Raw genomic sequence first — 14,947 nt, 5'->3', positions numbered from 1 at the left:
AGGGAGCAGTGTGAAAGCAAGGCTCAGAACCTGGAGGAGTCCGTCCCAGCAGGGCTCCACCCAGGGCTCCTGGCCCTCCTCGCTCCTGGGCCCCGCCCTGCTGCAGAGCCAGGCCAGGCCTCCTTGCGGCCTCATCCACGGTGGAGTGAGCTGAGCACATACCGCTGGGGGCAGGTTGTTTTCTTGAGACCCCAGCCTTCAGTTCCCTCAAAGAGAACCACCTAAGGGGGGCAGGGGGCATTCCAGTGGTGTGCTGCAGCTGGTCGTGTCCAGTGATGTCGTCACACTGGCTGCTTGAAATCAATTGTGGTGAAAGTATTCACACCACAGGAACGGTCAGACGCTACAAGTCGGGGCTTTCTCATCCAGAGAGCCAGCTGCTACACATCGAGCATCACTTCATCCCAGGCTGAAGGCACTTCACCTGACCTTGGCTTTCTCTCCGCAGTGAACGGGAAAGCCACGATCACCATGGAGAGCTGTGCCCCAACGCTGTTCATGTTCATGCTCAATGGCAAGCAGGAGCACGGGCTGCTGAGCCTCCAGAAGAACGGGATGAAGCTGGACATCTACCCTCCCACCATGGGCACCCACAAGCTGCAGATCTTCGCCAAAGGCAACTCTGACATCTACAGCTCGGTGCTGGAGTACACACTCAAGTGTAACTACGTGGACTCGGGCATCCGGCTGCCAGCCGAGCTGCACCAGCCCGTGGGCCCCAGCTGGTTCTCAGAGCAGATGGGCATCCTGAAGCCGTCCCACCCTGACCCCATCATCCACACCACAGATGGGCGCTGCTCCATCAGCTTCGGCGTGGAGGAGGGCATCAGCATCCTGGCCTCCCTGCACGGGGACGATGGCCCCATCACCGAGGAGACGCAGCGGCGCTACATCTTCCAGCTGCACCGGGAGAAGCGGGTAGAGCTGAAAGTCCAGCTGCCCCATGCCGGCAAGTTTGCCCTCAAGATCTTCGTCAAGAAGAGGCAGGAACCGGGCAACTACGTCTTTGTCTTCAATTATCTGCTGTGCTGCTCCAACACCAAGGTGAACTGGCCCATGTTCCCCGAGAGCTTTGGCAACTGGGGGCAGGACAATGAGCTGCTGGAGCCTCTGTCCGGCGTGCTTCCCGCCAACCGGAACGTCCCATTCAAGTTGAAGCTGCACGGTGTCGCCAAAGCCCTGGTGAAGGGGCAGGACACGTGGCCCCTGACCCTGAACGGCGAAGGCTACTGGGAGGGCAGCTGCAGCACCGCCGGCTGCCAGGAAGTCTACGTCATGGTGCTGGAGAACGCCAACCACAGCTTCTATTCCTACATCCTGAAATACAAAGTGAATGACCAGTGAGGGCCGCGCCCGGCGCCCCCCCAGGGAGGGCCCACGGGAAGTGCAGCGAGCCCTGGACACCACTGCGTCTGCATGAAATCACTTCTAGGCCTCTGCCTCCGTCTCCCTGCTCTGCCGCAGGAGCGGTGATGCTTGTGTTCTGGTGGCTTCAATCCGTTGTGGTGACGGCCGAGGGGACAGAGGCAAAGGCCCATTAGAAGAAAAAGGTGCTATGTAAATCCAAGGTATTGTAAACTGTACACCCCCACCCAGATGCCCCCTTCTCGTATTAACGCTGTTGTTGTTGTTATAGGCTTGATGTGGGAAAGCAGGGTGTTACCCCGGCTGAGAGCTCTTCCTGCGATGGTGAGAGAATGAATTCTCCTTGGGGCCCCAGAGGGACAGGATTAGCAAGGCTGAGTCACCATGAATCACAGAGCCCCTTCCCAGGAGCGTCCCAGTGTTTCTCACCTGCCCTGCACCCCAGGGAAGGTTGGACTATCACTTTTTCCCCAGACCCATGTCTTCCGCATTCCTGCTGCCTCTTCATTAGGTGCTTCTTGCTCTTCAAGAGCCCCCCAGAGGAAAAAGCAGGTGTGAAGAGGAAGCTAGCACACACACACACCCCCGTCACTGTCTAGATGCTGGTGGCCCCCACAATCCCTGTGTATATTGGGAATGTGGCAACAGAGCAATTACGAGGAGACTGCAAAGCAGAGATAAGCCAGTGCCCTCTCTTGGGTGTCCTGAGTCGGGGTACCCCGAGATGGCAGTCCTGCACAGGGCTGAGTCCATCTCAGTCCTGAGATGGCAGTCTGCAGGATGAGACCTCCGACTCTGCTCTCTGGGGAACCTGCGGACAGTTGGTTCAGTTGAGGGTGACCTTCCAGGACCTCTCCAAGCTTCCACCCTGCCCAGGGAGCCTCAAGAGGCCTGCCAGCCCTTGGGAGCCTTGTTGATAACCCTAAATACAGACCCTGGCAGGGAGGCCAGGTGAGGGAGGAGTGCAACACTTCAATGCCAGGGAGACTTCCATGTAACAGGGCTCTCCAGGCCCTCAGGATTCCCCGCCAGCAAAGCCCCAGGTGGGGGGACCTCAGCTGGCCCTGGGAGCAGTTTTTGTGTGTGCCCCTATCCCATCTCCCTTCCTCCCTTTCCCTGACAAGAGAGACCCTTGGGGTCCCACCCTCTGTAGGGACAGTTCAGTCCCTTGCTTGCTCAGGACTGAAAAGCTTCAACTGCCCAGCTGGCCCTCAGCAGCACCTCGGGCAGGCGTTGCCATGGCAACAGTGGAAAGGCTAGCGGGAGAGGGGAGGATAGAGAATGCCGTGCATAACGGACTCAACACCAACCCATCATACGGAGACACTCGAGGTGGTCCCTGCTGACCTCCTGGCTTCTCCAGCTGTGTGGCCCCTGCCTATCTCAGTGCCCTCACCCCTGAGAGCCTGCACTGCCAAGGGCTCTCCCCCCATGGCTGCTCCAGTTGCCCCCAGGCTCAGCTACAGCCAGGGCCCACCAGGAATCCTCACAGCCTCCTCTGCCTTCATGCTCACATTTATGTATTTAACCAATGTTCATGGGGCACTTAATAAGCACCAGGCACTGTTCTACTTGCTGGGGCTACAGAGGGAACAAAGAGGGCCCTGCCCCTGTCACCCCAGAGCTCAGGGTGGGTGGCAGCAGTCTCCTCACCCAGGCCTGCCTGAGGTTCCAGGCTCCCAACACTTGAATCCATCATGACCCTGGACTACCTCCCCAAAGGACACAACTGTGCCCCCAGCACAGACCTAGCCCAGAGCGATGTTGCAACAGTGCCCGTCCCTCACCAGGCTAAGGCCCTGGAACTCCAGGGGAATGCCCCCATGGTGGTGCTGAGCTGCCCTGGCCTGTGTCCAGTGCCTTCTGGCAGGCTCTGCCACCCGGCATTCAGCACCATGTCACTTGCCTAGAAAACGCACCAAAGCCCCAGAGGAGGAACCACTGTGCACCCCGACAGGGAAACAAGGAAAGTTTTCACACCCTGAAAACAGCCTTTTCTCACACCTTTGATTTTATGGGCTGAAAGAAGTGCTGTTTCATCAAAATAATAAGTGCCTTCAATGATGCATGTCATTCACTGGAGCCAGAGCTGGCTGCCTTCTGCTGAGAAGGACACGCATCTTTTAAAAACAATATACTTAATCAATACATTGTGGAATATGCAGAGGACACCACCTGGCAAAACAGGAGCTGTCCGGAGAACCAGAGGCAGAGGCTGGGCCTCTCAAAGTGCCTGCAGAGCATCCGCCTGCCTCTCCGTCATCATTTAAACAGGCACCCCACCCCGTTTGTAAAGATAGCTGTAGACACAGTGAGAAAATCACCTACATTTCTTTCCACTGAAGGAAAAATACATGAAATGAAATCCCATATTTATGAATTTTTACACGCATGCTGCTCAGGGTAGAATTTGGGGTTGCATTTTGAAGTCTTTTATTCAAAACCCCATCTTTGTTTCCTGGTCCACGAGAGTCCCAGCGGCCGGTGGAATGGCACGGGTGCCCCCTGGTGCCCAACGTGCAGAACTGCTGTCGCTGCGCACCTCCGTGAGGCTAAACCTACTACCGCCAGGGTTTTTCCGCAGAATTTGAAAAAATGCTGCTGAGATGTTAATGTTAAATTCACTTGGTGCTCTCTCGTGGCTTCTCAGTGCTTCCTCGTGTGTACACCGAGCACATTTTTGCCACACATAAGCTGTGAAGCGAGCCTGGGGGGACTGCCTGGCGAGAAAACACGGAATGTAATAGGATTTGGGCGTGCTTGGTCCAGAACACTGGGCATGGGACTGGATGGGACTGTTTGGACCCTACTCAGTACTACGCCAGCGAGGGACTGAAGCTGATGGAACGCAGAGGCGAGTCCTGGGACGGCCAGCCCTCAGGCCACAGGCGGAAGGAAGGGTGTGGCGGTTGGCAAGGGAGGAAGGGTGCGGGAGCAAATGGGCTCCACAACCACAAGTGCAATTAACTCCTTTTCAGCTCGTTTGGGAAGCGGCACCGGCACAGCTGGACTCCGTTTTCAGTCTGATTACAATCATTGTGAGTTCCCCATATGTTGCATTGTCCCATCAGGACAAACTCTGCACACACAGCCTGCTGAGACTGAAGGGAAATAAAGAGAAGAACTGAAGCATGAAGGATTTAGGCTAGACATAAAGAACCATTTCCTGTTGTTAAGCAGGAGGAACGAGTTGCCGAGAAAGTTTTGTGAAATCCTCTTCTCCAAGGGCTTGGAAAGTGGAAAGGTTTTCCCAGTGGACTGAGGTGTTAGAAGCCACGCAAACCGCGGGGACTAGGCTCTCTCCAAACCATTTCGACTGGAAACCCACTTGATCGCCTACAGGGTCCGTGGTACTGCCTGGCCTTTGCTGTTGGCAACGTGTACGGAAGTGGTGCTCCCCTGTCTCACGTCAGTTTCTCTGTGTTCCATCCTTCCCCTTCCTTTGGAGCGAGCAGTGGGACAGCTGAAGAGGTGATCGCTCCTCACAACGCGAGCACTGACTTGTGGGGGCGGGTGGCTGCTGGGTGAGCTTTTCCCACATTGTTGCGGGTGTTGTTTTCCAATAAAATTTATATTCATTTTTATCCAACGATGTAATTATCGATCCATTCTTATCACTGCTTCACAAAAGGAGGGGGGAAAAAAACACAGGAAGAAACACTTTAATGTTCAAAGGAAGCCCCAGGGGGGAAAAAAAATCAATGTCCCCGCCATTTGAATGCGATGGCGAGATGCAAACGGCAGGTCAGGCAAATAGCTATTACACATTAAAGAAAACATAATTAGGTTAGCTCCAGCCCCGCTCGGGCTCACGGGCCTTTGAAGAACATGAAGGCAGCTTCTTTCATTGAGTCTTGTTTAACTTGAAAATTTTAAAGTCAATCCTAATTTCTGTTTTTAGTGGGAGGAAAAAGAAAATCCACACAAAATGCCTACCACCGTACTTTTCTTGTTGTTTTGAATATATTAATACCTATTTCTTGATATTCATATACATGCAGAAACTTTCCAGCAGGCTTCCTTAAACAGATTATTCATAACTGGACATTTAGGGAAATATAGAAAATTAAAATATGGACACCTCTAGGAAGCTGCCGTAACCATGGAGACCATTCTCATAGCTGTGGTGTGAAGGACAAAAAAGAACTTGTGTTCCCAGATCCAGCCGCGTCGCGGCCCTCACCGCTAGATCCACGCTTCTCCTTAGGAAGCGGGCCCACAGCTGGACCCTGCCTTTACCAGCACGTTAAGGGGAGTCAGAAGAAACAGTCCTCTGCATAATAGAAGGAGGAACTCTGGAATTGTTAGAACAGTCTGAAAATGCCAACCCTGACGCTGTAATGGATGACCTCTAATGTCTCTTTCAGTCCGGAGAGTCTGTGATGCTGTGCCTCCGTGAACAGATGCTGGCAGGCGGTAGACCTGGGATTGTCGGCTGCAGAAAATCTGAAGAGCCCCGCTGTGTTAAGAGCCTGCCCTGAAGCCCCCAGCAGGCTGGGCTGCTGGGCTGCTGGCTTCTCTGTTGCCTGAAGGCAAGGGGCTGGTGAGAACCCAGCAGAGGGACCAAAGGGGAAGCAACAGCCCCTGACAGAACACTGCTTCTCTCTGATTTTTGCAAGCAGAACTAAAGAAAACTAAAAGTCAGGCAGTCGTCTCTCAGGTGTCCCACTGGCATTTCAGAGTCAAAAGATACTGAACCAAAATCACTTTTCTCCCCCAGATGACCTCCAGCTCCTCCTGAGCCCTCAATGCAGTAAATGCACCCCCAAACCCCCAGGTACCTGAGTCAAACTCACAGTGGCCACTAGTGACTCCATCATCCCCACCAAGTGGCTGAAATCTGCTCTGTGCTGGCTGGGTGTCATATCCGACCTACTCTTCCAACTCCACACCCATGCCACTGCATGGCCTCTGCCAGAACTCAAGCGCTCGTCCTCCTCTGGGGCACTGTGGTGACGGTTTCCTGTGATGGCAGGGACCCCCCACCTGCCCCGTGACTCTCCACGTTTCCTCTTCTGTGAACGCCAGGACTATTGGGTTGTGTTAAGACAAGGTTTCCATGGAAGCCTTCAGAAGAACCTTGTCATCTGTGGAGAAGGCATAATTTGTGTCAGGCACTGGTGGAAAAGGTAGGTAGGTCTTCAAACAAAAACCTGCTTTTAATCAGGAAAAATCCAAGAGTCTCCTTGTTTTTCTGGACTTTGAAGAAGCCGTGCGCTGCCGTCTCACTCACAGGTGACAGTGTGTGGGATGGCCTTTGGCACCACAGCCAGGTAGGGACCCAAGACGCAGTGCAGTGTGGGAGCCCTGAAGGTGAGCAAGTGACACCTTGGGAATCAGATTCTTCACAGAAGAAAGGCCACCAGAGAAGGGCTACCCTGCTGGCGAAGGTGAGTGGCTGTGGACAGTCAGGGACCCTTTGGGGCCATAGTTTTATGGAGTTTCCCTTTCCCAGTCTAATTACGATTCCTGCCCAGTTTTCCCCCACCCCCAGCCCTGCTGAAAGGAAATCCTGTAACCTAAGCTTGGTGCTTCTGTTGAAAAGCACACGGGCTGAGCTGAAGGCATCTGCTGGTCCCACCCACACCCACCAAAACGGAGCCTAGCAAACAAGCCTTTCTGCAGAAAAGCTCCTGAAACCCAGGAGAACATGTTATCTTAGGAAAGAGCTGTGGAATGGCGAATCTTTGGTTATTTAAGACTGAACCTTTTCTACCATATGTGGGACTATCTTCAGGAGAATTGCTATTTTAGAAAACGATGCTCAACTGAACACTCAGAGCAAAACTGTCCTCAAGGCCAATCCTGTGGGGATGCACCTGCAGGAAGAGGTGCCAAAAGGCCCCAAGGGTCTGGGTGTATCTGGTGGCAAACCTGAGCCATGTGGGTTTCAGAACGAGAAGGGAAACCCGGACAGGGCCTTCAAAGTGGTTTCATGCTTTACCTTAAACCAGCTCTCTCCAGATAGTTGGCCATGGTTGCGTGCAGCATTAGGTTAAGAAGGATTCTGAAGCCACATTGAGTTCTGCAGGAAGGAATATTGTGATTAGCTAGTGATCCACTCAATTGATGGGAGAGGTATGCCATGCATCAGCCAGCCCTGACTTAAGGCAGCCAAATCAGGCTAAGACCAAAATAACAAAGGAGGTTATTCAGATCAGTGGGTGAGCATCGGCTTCCCAACAACCTAGTCCACTGACTGACACCCAGTCAACTACCAAAGCATGGGTCCACGGATGAGCCAGAGGCCTCCCGACCACCTCGGGGCCCCAGGAGGGTGCCACTCACTTTACCCACCTGGAGCACACGGATGCACCAGAGTCTCTCTCGTTTGCCGTTTCATCCCTGTGGCCAAACAATTCCTTACATTTAGAATAAGTGACCAGTACATTTTTTAAGAGAACATCAGTTTGTCATTTTCAAAATTGAACTAATAGGCCCTGGCTGGGTAGCTCTGTTGGTTAGCACATCACCCTGCTATACCAAGGTTGTGGGTTTGATCCCTGGTCAGCACACATACAAGAGACAACCAGCGAATGCATAAATAAGCTGAACAACAAATCGGTGTCTCTCTCTCTCTCTCTCTCTCCTACCCCCACCTCTTCCTCTCTCAAATCAATCAATAAATGAATTTTTTAATGAATTAATATATCACTGGATCTATGTATGTAGCTGTTGACCAAAAAGGCTGTTGAGTTACAACCTCTGAACAGCCTTTGCCTCCTTCACGCCAGCTAACTAACACAGTGCCTGCTGGGCAGCAGCCCCTCTGGTCCTGTGGGAAATGTATGTTTACAGGGAAAGAGAAATGGCCACTGGCCGGGAGTGCTTGTGGTGTTTGCCACCAGGAAGCAATCAGGACAACCGATCGATCCACCGGAGGAGTGCCTTTCTTCCCTGCCCTTCTTCGCGGGGACCCTCTGCCTTCAGCTGGTGCTGGGATTGCTTTGTTTCCTTTAAGGGGATGGCCGACTGCCTCCGTGACACAAGGAATTAGCCATCACTTCGCCCAGGCTGTGCGGTGTTTGGGGAGTGGGGGGAGGGCAAGGCAGGGGCTCCCCGTCCAGGGTGGCAGGGAGGACCGTGGGGAGGCTTGTGGGCGGAGGGCAGCGAGGCAGCCGCACCGTGAACCACCAGGAACAACGGAGCTGCGTGATGAATGGAGCGCAGATGTCGGGAGTGCGGGCCCTGGCAGCTCCCATACCAACCGAGAACGGTGATAAGGAAACATGAAGAAACGTTTATTTAATGCAAAGTGACTGCAGAGTTACAGATTGCCCAGTGAGCACTTTGCTTTGTGTGCGTATTTGTGCGTATGTGAACACCAGGGGGATCTGAAAATTAACATTTTATGATATTATGAAAAATGAAGTGCAGCCGAGCTGTCGGAGGCATTTGGAGGCCCCACCCCCACCCCAGAGCCTCACAATCCTTTGTGGTCCTTCCACTTGGACCAGGCCCAGCATGGGCACCACCAAGCACTCTGGCACCCATTCCATCAGCATCTGGGCCCCTTCCCCAGTACCCGGGAGAAACACAGTGAGGAGACATGAAACTGATCAGGGCAGGAAGTCCACTCAGTCAGTAAAAGCTCCGCCTGACATATTTAAAGTTCAATAAGAGTGTTCAAAGACCATTTTTAAAAGAAGTAAATGGGTTTCTTTCTGGAAAGGTGGCCTCTTCGCCGCTAGCCCATTTGGCTAAAAGGTGTCCTGCGCAGTCAGGAGCCATCACTGCAGGACTGAAGCCCCTGTCTCCTTCTCCAGATGTGGATTCGACTGAGGAAGCCCTGCAGCTAGCTGGGGACCCCTCCTCACACGCCTGTGTCCTCCTGAGGCTGGGGAGGGCGAGCAGGCCTGGGCTGGGACACTGTGGGACACAGCAGGATGGGACAGGGTTAAGAGCGCAAACTCTGCCTGCAGTCAGCCACTCAGCTCCCACTCCAGCCCGGCCACCTCCCAGCTGCCTTTGGCAAGTGATTGAACCTCCTGCTTCTTCAGCAGTAACCTGGCGATGATACTCAGAACACTGACCACGAAAGTACCTTGTGGGGCTGGAATGAGTCAACCCCCACCCAGGGAACAGAGGAGCCCTCAGCACATAGTAAGTGCTCCGTGAGGGTCACCACCACCACATCGCAGTTGTCGCCCGCATTGTGAAGACGATACTGACAGATCATGTGTTGTTCCCTGAAGAATCCAAAGACCGGGCCGCACATGAAACCATGAAGTCACTGATTTCAGGCTCTAAAAGAAGAAAGCCTGTTTCCAACAGCTGACCACCCCCTCTGCTAGAATCCTTGCAGAGACCAGGAGCAGGCACTGTGCGAAGCAGCTGTTACCTGATTGGACACCTATGTTTAAAAAGCCCTCCTTCACAGGTAACTGCCTTGAATTGGACCACTTGAGCCAACCTGCCCACTGACCCATGAACTTACCTATTCTATTCCAGGACCACCATGTGTCAGGAGCCCGGAGCCCCCCAGGACAAAGCCTGGCCCTAGTCTGGGTCCTGGGATCCGAGTAGAACAGCTGCAACCTGGAGATAGGGAAGGGGAGCCAGAGAGAGGAAAGAAAAGGAAAACCTCCCATTCAAGGAAGCCCACAAACCAGCATCTATGAAACCACATGAAGAAAAACAGTGGTTAAGAAAGGATACACAGTTCACATATGGAATGATGAGACCATCCCCAAGCCTTTATCTATCTACCTTAACACCCCAAAGCTGGCTGCCTGGCTTGTCCCCTCCAAGCAAAGACTAGGAGATTTCTCTCTGAGAAAACCGAGCCACACAAGAAAAAACACCCATAGGAACTAACTGTGAGCTGCACTCCAGCAAAAGGCCCGGGACCCCATGTGACCACCGCTGGCTACAAATGATATCTGTGGTGTTTTAAAACTGCGTTCATAAATTCTCTGGTGCCCCTTCCCTTCATAATTCCTACCCACTTAAAGGGGGACTACATTTGTGATTTTCTACTAACAAGTAGAATGTGGCAAAAAGAAGGGTGTGTGATGTTCAAGATTTGGACATAAAAGGCATCAGAGCTTCCTCCTTGTTCTCTCTGAGAACACTCACTTTTTAGCAAAAGACTCTGAAGCCCGTGGACAGGGCCTCCAGGCAACAGCCATAGGAGGAAGTCCGAGGAGCTGACCCCTATGCAGACCCGGCAGCCCTGGCCAGCTTGACTGGAACCTCCTGAGTCATCCGGAGCCAGAACCAGTCACTCGGACCACCCCTAAATTCTGGATCCGCAGAAACTGTAAGACGATGACAGCTTGTTCTTCGAAGCTGCTACAATTAGGGGTAATTTGTTACCTGACTGTAGACGACTAATAGTGTTTTAGCATCTCAGTCTTCAAAATTAAAGGACCTCCCAAGAGCCCTAGACTTGAGGAGAATGTCTGACTCATAGGAGCTCCAGAAAGAGAATGAAAACGCCAGCAAACACCCCAGTGCCCAGTTTGTGCCAGGCACTGCTGAGGGTTAAATCATTAAACACATCATTCAAGAGAATTTCTCAGTGCTGCAGGACACGAATGGAACTGTTCTGTGGATTAGAGAATGCTGGGGATAAACAGGTCTTCCAGAGACCAAATCGAACCCGTGACCTACGAAGGCTGGGGACTCGAATGGCTTCACCTTGCAAGCAAACACGGGCAACGAGAAGATCGTTGAGCAGTTCCTCCAATATTCTACGAGAACATGACTTCCAATCTGAGGTTCTACACTCCGTCAGAATCTCTCAAGGGTGAGAGCAGAATAAAAATATTTAGAGACATCCAAGCTCTCAAAGAAAACCTGCCTCCCATAAGCCCTATCTCCCGCAGAGGGTGCCACCCCATGAGGGTGTAAACCAAGAACGGGGGCCACTTGGGACGGGGAAATCCTACCCAGACCAGAGGCAAAGGGCCCCTAGGAGGCTGGTAAGGGGAGTTTCCGAGGATGGCTGCGCGGCGAGCACTGTCGCGCCCTGTGAACGGGGCAGACCCGTCCCAGAGCCTGTCAGCAGAAACTGGCTGCCTGTTGCTGCGACTTCACTGAGGGAATTCTACAGGGACAGTAAGGAGTAAGGGGAACTATTTGGTGAAAGGTGTGCAGAGAGCAAAATCAATGCTAACCCCATCATGGAAACATTATTCCCAATCGTCCTGTTAATCAAAGCACACTACACGATACCTAGCTGGTCAGAATGAAGTCAGGGTTGAATACTGTTGCCCCTTTCTCCCTCTCCACCACCCCCTTCAGAGCACTGGTGGGCGTGAGGGTGGGGCAAACTCTCACTTTCTCTCAGTAACGACGAGATTTCCGTACAGTCTTGCATATCTTTTATTACATATTCTTCTAGGTTTTTGCAGGTGTATTTTTCATGATGTGATAAATTCAGTCAGTATTTAAATTCAATTCCTAATTTTTTCTGGTGCATACAGACACAATTACAAGGCACGAAATCAGGCCACGTGTTGTTTTGGGGACATGCACAAACGCGAAGGCATGGCGGTGAAGGGATAGTGCCGTCACCAGAAAGGGCCACAGGGAGCTTCCATGGGAGGCCTGCACACGGCCGCCCCCAGGTCCGCAGTGACTCCGAGGAGTCCCAGCACAGTTTGCGAGAATTCAGCACCAACGCGGATGAGCGTGGGAAACAGCCTTCACTCTCCTTGCAGTGAAGGGCGTGGGGCGCGCATGCGCCCGAGTGGCGTGGGGGAGGCGGACCTCAGCCTCGCGGGAGGGTGAGGGAGAATGTGTGATGGCCACGATGCAGAGCCCGTGCCAGGACAGGATTCCAGGCGGGTTCTGGGGCAGAAGGACTGAAAGGACAGAAAACACAGCCAGGTCTCGGCCGATGGTGCGGACAACAAGCTCCGTGAAGACCGGGGGCAGCAGAAGAAAATCTGGGGCCCACAGAGGGCTGTGCGGCCCCCGGAGTCTTCGCGTCCCAGGCCAGCACGCGGAGACCACGGCCGCCGGGGTTGCACCGGGGGTGCGTCCCAGAAGAAATCAATCTGTAGGCCTTGTCTGCCAATAAATACTTTATACACCAAAAAGGGGGGAGGGGCACAAAGAAATTTCAAAAACTCTTACTCTATGTGAGCTTTGAAGCACATATGGTGAGACGTTGGCATTTCTTAAACCCAAGGGCGAAGAAATGATCCGCGTCGCCGTTTAAAAAAAGAATGTCTGCCTTATCCAGGATCGCAAAGGTTTTCTCCTGTTTTCTTCTGGAAGTGTTATGGTCTTGCTCTTAATAGAAGTCACCCTATCGCAAACTGAGCCCTCTCTCCCTGGAGAATGGAGCGCACGCGCAGTGCGAGGCAGCTTCTGCGGCATCGGTGTCCCGAGCCCCGCAGACAGACGAGGTAAGGCGGCCTCGCCTCCCGCTGCCCTCCCCACTCCCTCTCCAGGGGACCTTGCCTTTGGTATGGCCCCTGGCCCATTTTTATCACCCCAACCCTGGTGTGGGCAGAGGTGGCCAACTTAACTGTTTGGCCTGCACAATGTTAAAAAAAAAAGGGGGGGACTCCGTGATAATCAGGAAATGGCATTAGAATCTGACTGGCCTCCTTTTCCCAAGAAGCCTGTGAACACCTCCAAATGGAACCAAGTTGCAGGCCCCCCTTTGGACAGACCAACTCAACTGTCCAGGTCGCCCCTACCTGCCCCTCTGATTGTCTCCCAGACCCTGAGGTGGGTGCTTTCCCACAGCAGCCCTCTCCCATGGCTGATGCTACCTCTGAGGCCCGATCAATCTACAGCTTTTGCATTCTCTTTCCTTTTCAGCGTCTCACCTGGCCTGTAGCAGCCATGCTCCGGGAAGATCAGAGTCTGCATCCTGCATATGAAGAAACTGCCCAAGGGCGTACTGGGGCTGAGCGGTGGGCTAGCTTTGAGGCCCTCCTCTGGCTCTAAGGCTCTTTCCTCTGGGCCCCTCGCCCTGGGCACTGAGCTGTGGTGAAGCACTGCTGATGCAAATTGCTAAGGGCCCAGATGTGTAGCTAGGCCTGCCAGTGTACTGGTCAGAGGTTCTGGGAGCATGAAAGGGGCTGTGGCCTGTGTGGCAGAGACTAGCAGGAACTCAGTCTTCTAAGATTGGGGGATTGCTCCATTAAATGTTTGATGAATGAATTAATAAATGGATGAACTGTCATCTGAGTAACCCACATATGTTTAATCAAAATAGATTTTGTGCCCTGACCAGTATGGCTCCGTTGGTTGGACCATCATCCTGTAAACTGAAATGTAAACCAAAACATAAACCAAAATGTTGCAGGTTTGATTCCCTGGGCACATGCCTAGGCTGTGGGTTCCATTCCTGTTCAGGGTGCATGCGAGAGACAACCAGTCAATGTCTCTCTCACATCGATATTTCTTTCCCTCTCTTTTTCTCTCCTTCCCCTCTCTCTAGAAATAAATTTTTAAAATCTTTTTTTAAAAAATAGACTTTGTCCTGGCTCAGTTGGTTTGAACACTGTCCCATAAACTGAAAGGTCGCGGGTTCAATTCCTGGTCAGAGCACAAACCGAGGTTGCTGGTTGATGTTTCTCTTTCACGTCCACGTTTCTCTCCCTCTTTCTCCCTCCTTCCCCTTCCCCTCTCTCTAAAATCAATGAGCACATCCTTGAGTGAGGATAAAAAAAGATTTTAATGGCAGAAATATTTTAGCTGAGACCTAAAGGAAGAGGTGGAGGGCTGGCCTACAAGGTGGCAGAGGCCACACCAGGCCCTCGCCACCAAGCCCCTCGCCTCTCATGGCTGCATGTTTCGGAGAGAACCTCCCACAAACAGCAGACAATAACATTTGCACAGCTCTCTGGGGTAAGCTGAAGAGGATTTAAGGGTGTCTATACGGAACAAATTTCATACATTTTCCCTGTAATATTTAGTTATGATGATGAAAATAAAATGCAAGTATTAGGAAAGACATTGAGTTTATATGAAACTTCTTTCATGACCTTAATTTTTTATATCAGGATTTATGCTTGAAATGGTTGCACACAATTGCTGATCAAAATGTGTTTAATTACTAATGTCTTTAAATTCTTCATAGTTTACTTTATTGAGACACTTTGCAAAGTCATGATAGCTTTATTACAACATTAATTTGAAAATTACAACAATAAAAATTGTATTTAAAGACTCTAATTATAATTCCTCTTCTTTCATTGACAAATCTATTGTTGAAGTTTCTAGTAACATTATGGGTAGATTTTGGATCCAAGCAAACATTCTAAGATCTAGTGCTAAATAATGCAGAACACTAATTGGGAGGACTTGCTTTCATTGGAGCAGTTGCCCTGTGGCTGGCTTGGAGTGAGAGGCAGCTAGGCACACCGGCAGGCAGCTATGATTATCTGACCATGGCTGGGGAACACTTTTTTCCTTTGTTTGTAGTACTGATACAAAGGGTCCAAAATACATGCATTGAGATTCCAGGAAGATTCAAACTATTGGATTACTTTGTAAAAGCAGAGATTTGGACTGCTGCCTAGAGATGCACCCACAGGAAGTCCACCTGGACTGCTGACACTGTATGCTGACACTGACTGCCGCTCACCTGTTCCTTGCCCCACAGTCCCCAGGT

The 14,947-nt window shown here is 52.0% G+C and overlaps 1 protein-coding gene across 1 annotated transcript in view; it reads left to right on the top strand.

The window, feature by feature from the left end:
• The window catches only part of KY (kyphoscoliosis peptidase), a 47,240-nt gene extending 42,286 nt beyond the window's left edge, over positions 1 to 4,954 (top strand). The window contains exon 11 of the mRNA XM_028518578.2: positions 449 to 4,954. Within this exon, the coding sequence (XP_028374379.1) occupies positions 449 to 1,344 (896 nt within the window). The 3' untranslated portion in view covers positions 1,345 to 4,954. The remainder of the gene's footprint in view (positions 1 to 448) is intronic.
• The last annotated feature ends 9,993 nt before the right edge of the window (positions 4,955 to 14,947 follow it).

Source organism: Phyllostomus discolor, chromosome 7 (assembly GCF_004126475.2).
Source record: "Phyllostomus discolor isolate MPI-MPIP mPhyDis1 chromosome 7, mPhyDis1.pri.v3, whole genome shotgun sequence".
Classification (NCBI taxonomy): Eukaryota; Metazoa; Chordata; class Mammalia; order Chiroptera; family Phyllostomidae; genus Phyllostomus; species Phyllostomus discolor.
Note: the sequence above shows the minus strand (reverse complement) of the source record. Positions and strands in the feature narration are given on the sequence as shown.